Raw genomic sequence first — 13,767 nt, 5'->3', positions numbered from 1 at the left:
GAGGAGACAACAGAAAGACTTACCGTGACGTGCCTCCTCTCCCTCGGGCGCATGTTGTGTTATCGTATTGAGTTCCTCCTCCAAATCGACGTGGCAATCGGATACGTCCCAGGAGAGGAATCCTGCAAGAGACACAACAAAAATAAAGTCAGATATTCAGTTGGAAGGTAAATATAAATATCTGTGACATTTGTAGGATCAAACGGATGGTAAAATGCATTTCTGATTGTGGATGTGGCAAAAGGAAAATGCATTTGTTTTATTGGATTTTGATTTGGAATATGGAAAGGGAAAGGGAATGTCTGTAAATGTAGTTATGTTGACTGACTAGAAATACGAATGGCTGAGACAAGGCTAAAAGGTCATCAAGGGCAGCCCACTCATCCATCACTCGCGTGTGGGGGAGCCCTTGTGGCGAGACCCTTACATTAGTTTCTGCATTAAATTTGTGTAATAATTATGCGCAGTCTCTGCCAATAGTAGTAGTTGGCTCTCTGTTGGTTTTGATAAATGAGCATCCAGGGGCAAACAGAGAGAGAGAGAGCGAGCGAGCGAAAGCGAGGTCGCATTACGCATACGCCACGATGGACATGCACCCCGCACCCTGGACGCCTTTTCATATTTGCCTAGACTGTGCCCTCTGCCCTGTGCCCACTCCTGCTACGAGTCCCCATCCAGTTGTGTATTATGTCATTTGGTCAGCAAATTAAGTCAGCAAGGGCGACCCCACCTGCTCCTACAGAGTGCTCTCTCTCCTCCTCTTCCCTCATCACAGACTTTCGGCGTGACTATTTGCAAAGACGGAGTAAAATAACTAGATTGGAGTGAGTGATTGCTGTTAAGCTTTAAAGCTTTTGATACTCTGGCAAATCCATCATTGCCCAACCAATACTCTTCCATAAAAATAAAGAATCTGAGTTGGGATTCTTTGAGAATCATTTTTCTGTCAGGGTGTAGGTCATCAGCAGAGCCCAATGCATTGGTGACTCAAAGTGACTCCAGGCTGGACAGCCTCCACCCAGGGTCCTGGTGGACTTAATAATCCTTATGTCTCAGCTGGACCGGCATAGATACAAATTCAAACTGCTTTCTGGGCCATTAATCACCTGCCTGCAGCCGCACCACCTGCACCTGGGCCATTAGCATGCCGCTTCTTTGCGTTTTTCCCATAGTTTTTCCTCCTGTTTGCTGAAAGTTTTTCAATTGTTTGGATGCAAAGCGTCAGAAGGCAGCTGGGCAGGTAAGTAAATCGAATCACCCTTAGGAGCCTGCCGCCTTGCTCCTTTTTGAAGTTACGGTTACAGCCGACAGATTGTAAATTATCTCGTAGGCCGCTTGCAAAAATTAATGAACAAGACGGGCTCAGGCGCTCCTCCCTCGGCTCCCATGAATGATCCCATGAATAACTTATTCAAAACGAGACCTTAATGAGTGCTCAACTTTCATTTTTATGCTGCCAAGTCCAACAGATGGAAATGAAGAGGCACATACGAAAAGGAAGGGTGTGGCAGCTGCCAGACGGTGTGTGGCATGTGGCAGAGTTCTTGCAATATCATTGAATGGCAAATGATCCTTGGCGCCTGGCTTGCTCCCTCGCCCTCCCCCGACTCGGTGCAGCTCGTCCTGCGACATTCTTTTGTGTAGCCAAAAAAAAAAGCGCCACCTCTTTCCCTTCACTCCTGCCCATCCCTCTCTCTCTCTCTCTCTCTCCTTCTATCTTTGCGGCACAAATGGCTGGCAACAGCAGCAACAAAAGCCGACGGCAGCAGGAACGAGAAAGAGAAGCGAACTTCAAGGCATAAAAATGTAAAATCTTAACACTTTTTTTTTTACAGCCAACGCCAGCCACACAGAGTACAGGATCAGGCAGAGGCAGAGGCAGGGCATTGTAATGAAGCTGCAAAGAGAAAGGAAAAGGATAGAGGGAAAGGAAAGGAAAGGAAAGGAAAGGCGCCAGCATAAAGGAGGAGCCAACAATGTGAGGACGCTGAGGCAGCAGAGGCACACGGGGCCAGACGGCAGTGAAAAGCGCCTACAGCGATTGCACAAAAATAATGAGGAAGCGCGCCCAGGATATATATATATATATATATATGTGTGTATGTGTGTTTGAGAGGAAGTGCCTCGCTCAGTCACTCCCTGCATCTACCTCTCGCACTCTTGAGCAATCATCGAGCGAATGAAGCCACTCAGACGCTGCCTGGATGGATGGGCCGGCAGGCTCTCCCTGTGTGTGCTACAGAATCTGAGTCACTCCCCCTCTGAGCTGCTGTTGTTGGTGCTCTTTCATTTAATATTTATGCGTTGATATCTGTGAGTGAGACTTCAATTTGCTTGGTGCCACATCCAGTGTGTTCCAGTCGCTGCTTTATTTATTTATATTTAATTTCAGAGCTCAGCAGAACAGAATCCGCTTTAAGCCCCAAGAGCAGCTCGGTTCGCACTTGAAATTCCCTAAAACGACATCCGTTTGGGGCTCCAAGCTGTATCTTTCGATACTCAAACATAAATAGCCTCAATCCATTGATTCGAATCCGGCACTGAGTGGAGACTCTACCCTTTGGTAGCCTTGGCATTCAGTGGCTTCTGCAACATGGCATTTATGGCCGCTGATTTCAGATAATTTCCCTCCTGCTTTGTATCTGCCTGCGGCAGTGGCACTGGCACTGGCACTGACACTGGCACAGTGCTGCAGGCATATATCCTGCCACATTGCACTCCTCCACATTCGATTGACAGTCCCGACAGCGCAGGTATCGAATGCAAAACGTGACAGAGAGTGAGGGAGAGAAGAAGGCATAGAAATTAGACACCTGTTCAGGCGTGGACGTGGACAACTGCTGTGTGCCTGTAGCTATTTGTGTGTGTGTGTGTGTGGATGTGGCATGCAATGACATTGCATCTATCTGATGCCGCTTTCCGTTTTTCAAACGTAATGATGCCTCGCCCTGTGACAGACACTCTTTGCCGCTTGCCACTCGATTGTTTGCACAAAATAGTTGCATAATTTTGTGCGGCGCGCCCACTAAAAGCCACTCGAGAGTCATCGCGTGGAAGCATGGCAGCAATGCAGCAAGGCAGCAAGGGTCTGGGTCTTTCGTTCGTGTTGATTTTGATGTAGCTAAAAAGCCACTTGTCGTTTTTGTTGTTGCAACGACCCTTGAAGCAGCGACCGAGCTCTGTGCGCACTGCGGCGGAGAAGGAGAAGGAAAAGCGCGTTGGAAAAAGTTTGCACAGCCAAATGAATGATGCCGCCTCCATCTTTTCAGGCTCTTATCTGCGCTCACTCACTATCTTCCCCTCTCTGTCTCTCTCTCTTGTCATAGCTGAGAGGCTGGAGTGCAGCAAAAAGGGGCTAAATGTTTGGAAATGCATAAATAAACACATTAAAAAGAAATTAAACACTTGCTCTCATTAATTGCACATTGAGTCAAGTGGATGGATGGATGGCTCCTTCAAGAGGATGGAGGATGGAGGACGGCGGATGGCAGCAAGTGCAGGCAAAGAAACTACCGAACTGAAGGACAGTCCAGAGGAGTGGGAAGGCGGCAGACAGCGCTTCCGCATCTGCTGCGTGGCAGAGAAACTCAAGAGACAATAACAATTAAAGGGAATCGAAAGTTAAGTAAGCACAGAGACAAAGAGAGTCGCAGGAGAGAGTCCGAACTGGAGGCGGGGCTGTGCTGAAAGCAGGCCTCGGATATCCGGAGTCCATTGTTGTGACAGCAGTAGGCAGTGGGATGATGGCATGGTGGCAGGGGTCTATGTGGAGAGGTCAAAGTGGATGTGGAAGCGCAAAACAATGGCGAAAACAATGCTGCGCCTGATTGCCCAGTACCCAGTACCGATAAGGAACGTCTCCCGCGGACACAGAGGACACAGACGGACACAGGGCCAGATATAGACACAAGGACAACGCTGATGATGTTGATGCCGATGTACTCACGGAAGGACGATACGACAGCAGAGGAGAGCAAAGGGGAGGTGTGTATAAAGCACACACAGCGATATGTATTCGCCGATAAGAATTGTAATTAATTGGCAGATAGTAGAGTCCTCCTTCCAGCAATAAAGAACTCTGACAGCGAGACAGCCACAAGGCAGAAGACATTAAAAGTAGATCCTTTAACAACTGAGAAAGGGAAGCAGGTCTGGAGCTCTGTTATTTTGGCTATTTGAAAACCTTCAACAAGTTGCGTTGCACCGACTAATATTCCGAACCTGGATTAAAGCTGCCTTATCACGGATTTTCAGGCGAATGAATGCGCCGGCAGTTGCTCGGACCTAGACCCAGGCCTATCGTGAATTGCGTCATTGCGTTCGCCATTTTCCACAGTTCAATGTCCAATCCCAATTCAAAGTCCTGCTCTTATTTTCCAGTTTCATTGCTGAGTCATGTCCATCTGCAGACCTCCCCCCCACACAGCCTTCTCCTGCCTGGCTGCCTGCCTTCTCGTCCTGTCGCACATGACGTATGCGCAATATATATTTTGAAGTGTTTTGTTTCCCCCTAATGGCTAATCAATGTTTATAGTTTCACCAGCAGCACTCTGGCCGAGGCAAAAGACACTAAACAAGACATACAGCAGGCAAGGACAGGACACACGCCGCCTCAAATATGAAAATACAAATGCGAAAATTGGATGGAAGGGCATGCACGGAGCAAACGTAGAGAGTGGCCATAAACTGTGGTTGCGCAGGACAAACGAAGCTAACAAATATTCCAATAAATATTGCAGCCACACACCACACACCACACACGGAGGCGTGGCAGAGATGAGGCACAATGAGGCTGAATGTGGCAGGAACACAAACTGGCACCGAATCATGCCAGCGGCACAGGTGCAAGTGCGAGCGAGTTTCGCATAATTTATGTCACTTTATCGATTCAAATAATACACGTGCATAAAGAAAGGGACGGACAGATGTATAGTGCAGAAAGAGAGAGTGGGAGAGAGCGCAAGAGATGCATAGCAGAAAGGCGTAAGCCAGAAAGAGATGGAGATTTTGTGGCATAGTGAATTCTTTTTCCATACTTTATGGCCTTGCATAAATTGCTCATAAATGTGTTACCACACCCCGTGCCCTCCCTTTCCCCTCACCCAGCATCAGCATGCACGTGCAGTGGCCCAAAAGGAAAATGAAAACCCCAAAATTCTATTATCTGCCCACGAACACGAGCAAAGGTTGGGCAGAAGTGGCAGGAGATAGTTCGTTCCGCAGGACTTCCATTAACGAACTTTGACTGCGCTGCGCGCCTCCCCAGGGTGGCCCAAAACCCCCCCACTCTAGGAGGGAGGAGCTGCTGTTGGTGCGAAGAGAGACAGGAGTCTGAATAGTGTCGGTCTGTGGTAACAATTCACATTGAAATTTCTGTGGGATTCAAGAATTTCATTGCTGCCTCCGCCAGTCTCTTGCCCCCTGCCACTCGTAGTGCATAAATCAAAACACTTTACACACGACAACTGAACGGAATGACAGGAGGGCGGGAGGCGGATTCTAGGGGAATTTGACAGGATGGAATGATGAGAACGAATGGTGCGGTATGAGGCAAAAAATGAAAAGGAATGGACAGGTCGCAGTCCCAGTCTTCAACTCTTCCTTTTTCCCTGTATCTGCCTGCCCTGCCACATGGCACGCGTCTCCCGCTTTGGGGGTTTTGTTTATATTCGTTCGATTCGTTGTTGCCACAGCAAAGCTGCAGCAGCAGCAGTGTGATGGGCAGAACAAATGGCAAAAATGTATGAAACATTTCTGACGCACACACACAAACACACGAGACTCCGGGGCCTGCTGTCACACACGCGGTACAAAAAAAGAAGCAAACAGCGGCAACTGCAACTGCAACTCCAACTGCAACGACAACGCCGCCGCTAAAAGCAACTAAAAATAAATTTACATTTGCTCCGCGGGCAACCCACAACCCCCAACCCGCACTCAGCCAAATGGCAGGAAATGCAGAAGATTTTTGCGTATGACAGCTAGAGGCGGAGTGGCGGGAACTGTCGCTGCCACATGCATCTTTCCACCCAGGCCAAATTCAAGTTTAAAGAAGCAAAACAAAACGAGAAGGGACGTGTGAGACGCTTCTTACGCGTCACAACTTTTATTCCCCGCACTCAGTAGTACATCTGCACCATTTTCTTCATCTGTCACCTACATCTACAACACTTCGCCCTTTCCTAGGCCCACTGCACTATTACATACATTCACCCGAATACCCAATATACCCGATTTACTCTTCGAGTACCGGGTATGAAAATGACTCTACAAATAATGCATCCATCTGCTGGCAAACACGAATTTCTATGCATTTTCGGTTTACTCTTCCTTAACTCTACACAATTCGCAATTCAATTTGCGTCTCTGCTACTCTCTGTAATTGTCGTTGGCTGGGCAAAATGGTAACTGTAGCTGCGGCTAATTAAGTGCCTGTTTGTTTGTGCCACATCATGCCACCTTGCCACCTTGCCACCTGTCACGCCCTCTCTTTGTGAGGCGCAACTTTGCTCACCCCTCAAAAAGCGGCACCCTCTTAATTGTTTGTCACTAATTGCATAATTGCACACACGGCACATGGCACAAGCTCGTAGTTGATATTTGCACAAGCCTCTCCTCTCATTTGTATCTGTCTCCTGCCTATGTATGCACATCTACGTGGCTCTGTCTATCTGCAGCTGCATATTTGTGGTTTGTCTGCTCGTTGTTTGAATTGTTAATAATTAAACGCAAATATCGAAACAGAATGCCGGAATCCACTTATCGGGCAGTGCAACGGAATTACCGAATTGATTATATAATTGCTCGAGGATAATCCAATTTCCATTGCAAAATTCCACCAACATTAATCGCAAGAGATAAATACTGCGCGCATGGAATCAACAATTAAACAGATTTCAAAGCGCTTATTTTCTCTATAGAAAATGCATTAAAATCAATGACAAGTGCACCAATAATAAATCAAAACAGCCAGGTGTTCAAGGAGCCTAGCGATTAGAGTGAATATAATTCCATTTTGAATAATTTGATTCGAAGAATGCTAAATGCTCGTGTGATTTCTCAGTAATCTGGGTTATAAATCAAACAGATTCCAATCGAAAATCTCTTCTCTCTCTTTTTGGAAGCCAAGAAAAATTTTCCATAGAACATGCAAATGAAATACGAAATAAATTCACTGGAAATGTTCACAAATGGAAACTTGTGATGTACTTTTTGCCAAGCACCTGCTAGATATACATAGCTTCAAAATGGACACTTGAATGGACGCAGCGCCACAACCCAAGCCAGATGGTGCCAGCTGCCATCTCGCAGCAAATGTCTCCTTAAAAATGTGCACAACGGGCTGATGGTTGCTGGTGCTGCTGTGGCATATATCCCACATTTATATGCTCATTCATGAAGGGCCATTATGGATTTCCAATTTCATGCCTCACTACTGCGATGGCTGCACGTTGAATATCAAGGGGAACGTAGTCTACCTCTTTCCCTCTCGCTCTGTACAATGGGGCATCTGCTTGCTGCCTTGGAGCGACTCTTATCTGCCCCACACACGGACGGACACGGACACACACGATCACGTGCTCTCCGCTACAACAGGAGGGCAATAAAGCGCATTGAAGAACGTCTTTTTGAGTCCTGAGGTGAATCGAGATTCTAGATTGAATTGAACTCGAATTGAAATAAAATGAATTTGTATTGAACGATGAACAACGATATAACGTGGGGGCAGAACAGGTGTAGAACTGAGGTGGCAAAGGTGACGCTAATGCGGGCATAAAAAAAAAAGGTAAAAAGTCTGCGCCAAAGAGCCACCAGAAGGCAGAAGGCAAGGCGCCTCGAATGCAATTTGTCAACGATTTTTCGCAATTTTCTCAGGCAACGCGGCAAATTGAATCCACACTGAGAGAGAGAGAGGCAGAGGCAGAGGCAGAGGCAGAGACATCGAGAGGACATGTGTGGTGTGTGTGTGTGCTGAGCGTCTGTCATCCTCAGCACTTCATCATTCATTTGGGACGGGAAATTGAAAATTGCATGCATTCTCTCGCTAGCTATCTCTCGTCCTCCCCCACTCTCCTGGCCGCCTATTCCCCATTATGAAAACAGCATCTTGCACTTTGCGGCATGCCCCCAAAATGTATGCTATGCTCTTTTACCAAACTCGAGCGAAAATGCCATTAGCCTGGAAAAGAGCATTTCCCATGCAGTGGCAACCACCATGCTAAGCAACTTTTTTCACGCTCAATTAATGCACAAGCCAATCAATAAGCCATTCCCGCAAACACACACAGTGAGGGGGAGGCGGGGCCAGGAGATTGTTGGGTGTGGCAGCCAAGTGGAGATTAAAAATGGTCTAGAGTGGGGCATAAATAAATAACAAATACATTTTGCATGAAACAAGCAGTAAATAAATAAATAAATTCGGGTGGGAGAGAAAACTAAAGAGAAATAAATCCATTTTGTTGCATGAAAAGCCAACGAGCCAGGGAATCTGTGTGGCAAAAGGGGCTGCTGCCAGCTGTGCAACCATAAAATGTGGGCAAAAATTAAGTGTTTATTCAACCTGAAGGGATTATATTCCCCAGTGCAGTCTAAGAAGCATTCTTCGTCAAATCGCTGTTCATCCTTTAAGTTAAGGCAATTTCTGGCAACAGTTTCTACAGCTTAAAGATTCTTATTCCATCAATCCAGACACTATTCAACGTTGATGCTCCTAAAGAGACCCATTCAAAGTCAGGGCTAACCAGAAACCCCTCACCCATCATCGTTCATCCTTGATTCGTTCGTTTCCCTTCTCATTCTCCCTTGATGCAACTCGATGTGTGTGTGTGTGTGTGTGTGTCGTGTCGCCATTGCCATTGCAGTTTTCACTTGGCATGCGACCAACAAATCACTTGATGACTGCCACCACAACCATCATAATGAGGATGAGAACATAGAGCATGGGGACTACTACAGTGATGATGATGATGATGCAAGAAGCTTTTTAATTTCGAAAATGCGCCAAAACGAAAAATTGCAGGCAGCAGTTAGCAGTCAGCAGTCAGCAGTCAGCGGCAGAAAAATGGCCAACCAGAGCGACCATATGCTGTGGCACCTCCAAGGCCCCACCACAGCCACAGCCACTGAGTGGAGGAGTGGGCAGAGTGGCCGTGATGGAGTGCTGCACGGGCAGCAGCTGCCATAAAATTACAGAATTATTCTACATATATTTTAAATGGTGCAAAAGGAATCAAAATTGCAATTTTATGCTACGGCAGGACCTTGCCCTGTCGCAAAAGCAAAATGTTTGCCATCTCCAAAGATATAACGTACTTGAATGAATGAATGCCGCCTGCAAAATCTAATTTATGGCCACTGATTGAATTCCAATTGCAAATATCGAAACCGAGAGAACACATACACAAAGATGTTGGTCCATCTGCGTTCAGTTCATTCTTGCACGCTGCCACTTCGGCTCCGAAATTCTACTCCATCTTCTGCTTGACAACTCCAGTGTCAGTTTCCGTTGTGACAAGAGAAAGTTTCCCCCGCAGTTGGGGGATTTGAGAGAGTAATGCCAGCTCGCAATTAACTACGAGCACGTTTTCGTGCTCCTCCAGAGGGACATCGAATATGGCATCGTGGGACATCGTGGCATGCTCGTGGAGACACACGAGTAGGCTCGGCTCTGTCCGATTTCCATAATTGAGGCGCAACATGAATTATGGACACCAGCTGAGCGCGAGAGACAGGTAATTAATTATTTGAAGCATGAGGAAAGATCCCACAATCCAAGGCTCTCATTGATGGATGATAATCGAAACAAGAGAGAGGAGAACACACACAGGAAGAGCATCTTCAGCGAACGCGTATATCCCCTTGCAAATCTTGAAAGATTTCCTTTAATTTATGAGGCTGAAAGGAATGTCTTTTTTGGTTGAGACCATTCGATGGCTCTCATGGCCTCTGTGTCACCTTCTATAGCGTATGATGCCGCGGATTGGTACATGCCCGCCCTGTGGCAAGGCGACTTCAGGCTCATCCGCACTTCCATTGCCATTGCCCTTTCGAGCCACAAAAACTTATCTTCAACTCAAACACTGCGTAGACGGAGGAAGTTTTCGCAAATGAAGGCAAATCAATCAGAAACTCAAATACAAAAGTACAAAGTGGATTCCATTCTTGAATGAAATTAGCCAAAGAGAGTGCAGAATGATGAAGGGAAGCAGGGGTAGGGAAAGCGGAGTATTTGGATTTGAAGTCAAGTGAATTACGTGGAGGCTTCCGTTTGACCGACTTTTGTCGGGAGTTTGGGAGGCAAATATTTGCATACCTTCAACGAACCCACCGAGAGCTAAAAGCAGAGAGAGGGAGAGAGAGAACTAAAGACATAGACAGTGCAATATTCAAAATGGCGGCACATTAATTTGTGGCAAGCTCAGCAGGAGCAGCAGCAGGAGCCACGAAGTGGGAGCCTCCCGACCCAGATTGGCAATTAATTTTCATGATTTTCCCGTTGTCGGGAGAGTCACCCGACGGAGTCTCCGTCTCCGTCTCCGTCTCCGCCTCAGACACGCAGAGGTCGGCAGTTTTCTACGGCTGAGCCGCAAAATTAGCAGCTCCCAGGGCAGCGGGAGGGTTTTTTCTTTTGCTTTTCCATTGCTTGTACCTCCCTGCGGGCCCTCTCTGGCTCTGCGTCTGCCTCTGGGGCCATAAAACCATTTTGCAAGTATGGTAAAAGTCAAAACGTTAATCAAAATGAAAGGCTTTACGTTACGTGAGTGTTTGCAGGCGGTATAAGACCAACATCAGGCCATCCAGCCATACACCCGTCGTCCTTCCATTGCTCCTTCCCCGTTTTCGTGTGCCAATTGCATTAGCCGAATTGTATTTCACTTTAAATGTAACGAGGATAAGCTATTTTTATGGCCATACATGCCGGCATGCGGCATGCGGCATGTGGCATGTGTGTTGCAACATTTTCGTCGGGCATTACAGGCGCCTGCCAAAGCGGAGCAATACATTTCATGGCTGTCCATGTCCATGTCCATCCGCACGCCACAACATCCTGTATCCTGCTAGCACTGCTACCCTGCACTCATGGAATAAGGATAGCCCCGAGCCCAGGCATACTCCGTGCGTCTACCAATGGATATCCCATGCATCGGTCACTCCTCTGATTTCTCCACAGAAAACTAAAAACTTGTTAAGAGGTTGGAGGGAGTGTGGGCTAAGGATATGCAGAGCTACCTCCATTTTCTTTACGGCATTGCCAAAGTAGTTGAGAAAATTCATGAAATTGCCGCTGGGAAATTGGGTTTTTATTTTCACTCTTTTGGCAGTGGGAAAAGTTTTTGTGAGCCAAAAAGTGTTTTGGGATCAACGCGGATAAATACATTTTATTGCTAAGCCACGCCGTGAGAGAGCGGGATAGGAGGCGGGGGGAGGCCGCTTCCAGCTCATGAATTTCTCATGGAACATTTCAATTTTGTTGGTGGCCAGATGGAATTGTTGTTGGCCAATTAGAGCGAACGGCCATCGGATGGCAAAAACAGTTGGCAACTAATTAGGCACAAAATCCTTTCACGTTTCAGCAAGCGGCTTACAGAAGGCCAAAGGTCAACTCAATCAGGCAGCTGGATTCGCATGGATATCCTTTCTGATCAGGATACCAATTCTATTTCCGTTTAGAATTTTTGCCATGCTGGACCACAGTTCCGCAGCTCCGTTCTCCGCTCTCCGCTCTCCGCTCTGTCGCTCATTAGAAATGTATCCATTTCCCCTTGCATTTTGCGAGCGTTTTTCCCCATCATTTTCCTCATTAGAATAATGGCAAAACTAAATTGGAAATTTAATGACACGCTCCGAATCAGGCTCAGACTCGAACTCAGACTAAGAAGCGACGAAAACTAATTAGACAGAAAACCAACGTAATGTGAGGCAGGCCCCTCCCGAAGCTGTGCCAGAGAGTGCCTGCCGGGGGTGCGGCATGTGGCGTGTAGCTGGCCACGGGTGCGTCGCATGGTCGGCGGGTGGCTCAAACGTGCCTCAACCCACCCCCCTGCCTCACTCATTGCACTTCAAAGCAATTAATTTGCAATAAAAGCATTTTTAATGTCTCTCCGTGTTTAGGTGTGTGTTTGCTTCGGTAAGTGTGTGTGTGTGTGTGTGCTTATTGATGACGCAATACACACCGCAACCAGCCAACAACCACCGACCAAAGCAACGCTCGATGGCGGCTTCGATATCAAATCGATGATTGCGTATACGCCACATTGGTTTCTATTCGCATGCACCTGGAGGGCGGAGGAAGCGGTCAACAGAAAAAAGAGAAAACAGAAAAAAGCAAAGAGATGCTCGTCAAGATCTTCTGGTACAACGCCTTTATTCTATCTCATTTTTAGACAGAATGTTTTTTTTATGTTCATTTATTTTCTCTCCCTATCACGGAGTAGCTTAGCAGTAAAACTGATATTGCATTTCAGTAGCTGTAAAACTCAGTCTTGATCTCTTTCACGGAGCAGCTTGGTAGAAAATGTTGCCTTTTCATGGCTGCTTTCTAATAATTTATATTTTGCGTGTCCCACATTGATGTTATTTTTATTTACTTATCTCAGGTCCAGCATTTTGCCACTTTTCGTCTAGTATATCGCACAGTTCTTAGCTCTTTGATTCATGGTATCCCCATGAATCGCAAATATGATCCTCAACACCCAGCCATCTCGCTCTGCCCTTTAACATTTCAGCGATTTCTGTGAAACATTTCAAAATATTTCTTCGTGTGGTTTTTATAGAGCAAGATCCTCCCATCCACTGCTTTCAAATGGGCTGCTCCTCACGCTCCCCTCGCTACCGTAATCCTCTCCTCTATTTGCTACTAGATTTACTGGGGCTTATCGTTCTCAAACAATCCCTCTACTTGTATCAGTTTTTTTAAGGGGGTGTGGACTCTGCTTCTAAAACTGCTGTCATTGCGACTTTCAGCGTGACTTTGTTGTCCGAGTGAACGTGTCGAGCTTTGGGGGGTTGAGATCTGTGGAGCGGTCACGTAGTGTGTTCCACGTTTTACGCGCGGCTAGCGCTGGGGGTGAAGTGCATTGCAGCGTCCTGTCGTTTTGTGGCATCCTATGTGTCCTGTCCAGCTGTCGTATCCCACACACACACACATTGTCACGCAATCACGCGTCAACTGTTGGTCTGCCCCCTGCCAGCCCTCTGCTCTCCGCCTTCACTGAAATTATGGCTTCAACATTTTTCGTTCCTTTTTCTTTTGCTGGCTTCCCCTTTTTGGGGTAACTGTCTAAAACTATGTACAAATTCGAAGACAGTCACGCTCCACTTCTTCTCTCTCTCTCTCGCCGTATCCATGTCTCTCCATGTTTCTCTTTCTTCTTCTGTCTCTTTGTGCCTCTTATTTGATCGATTTTTGGGCCTTTACACAAGTGGCCACGCCCATTGGCCACCCCTCGGTTGCTAGTCCCTAGAGCCCTGTTTCCGCTTCTCTCTTTCCACAACAGTTGTCATAATAATGTTATGTGATTCCCCTCCCCGCCATGACCTGACCTTGAATGACGCGTTTTATTTTTGTATTGATTTCTTTTTAAGTTAATTAAAAAAGGAAGCAACCAAAAAAAAAAAGGCCAATAAAGAGAGAGAGATAAAATGGAAGAAAAAAGCAGCCTGCGAAATGAGCGATGCAATTGTTTAATCATGTGAGCCTCCTCCTCCTTCCAGAACTCCAGTAAAGTGGCATCAAGTGTCGCTGCTCAAGTGGTGCACTGGAGGCAC

The 13,767-nt window shown here is 46.8% G+C and overlaps 1 protein-coding gene across 1 annotated transcript in view; it reads right to left on the bottom strand.

The window, feature by feature from the left end:
• LOC117588666 (microtubule-associated protein futsch) overlaps positions 1–13,767 on the bottom strand; it is a 39,994-nt gene that overhangs the window by 22,833 nt on the left and 3,394 nt on the right. The window contains exon 2 of the mRNA XM_034280108.1: positions 24–122. Within this exon, the coding sequence (XP_034135999.1) occupies positions 24–122 (99 nt within the window). The remainder of the gene's footprint in view (positions 1–23; positions 123–13,767) is intronic.

This window comes from Drosophila guanche, unplaced genomic scaffold, assembly GCF_900245975.1.
Source record: "Drosophila guanche unplaced genomic scaffold, DGUA_6, whole genome shotgun sequence".
NCBI classification, from domain to species: domain Eukaryota; kingdom Metazoa; phylum Arthropoda; class Insecta; order Diptera; family Drosophilidae; genus Drosophila; species Drosophila guanche.
Note: the sequence above shows the minus strand (reverse complement) of the source record. Positions and strands in the feature narration are given on the sequence as shown.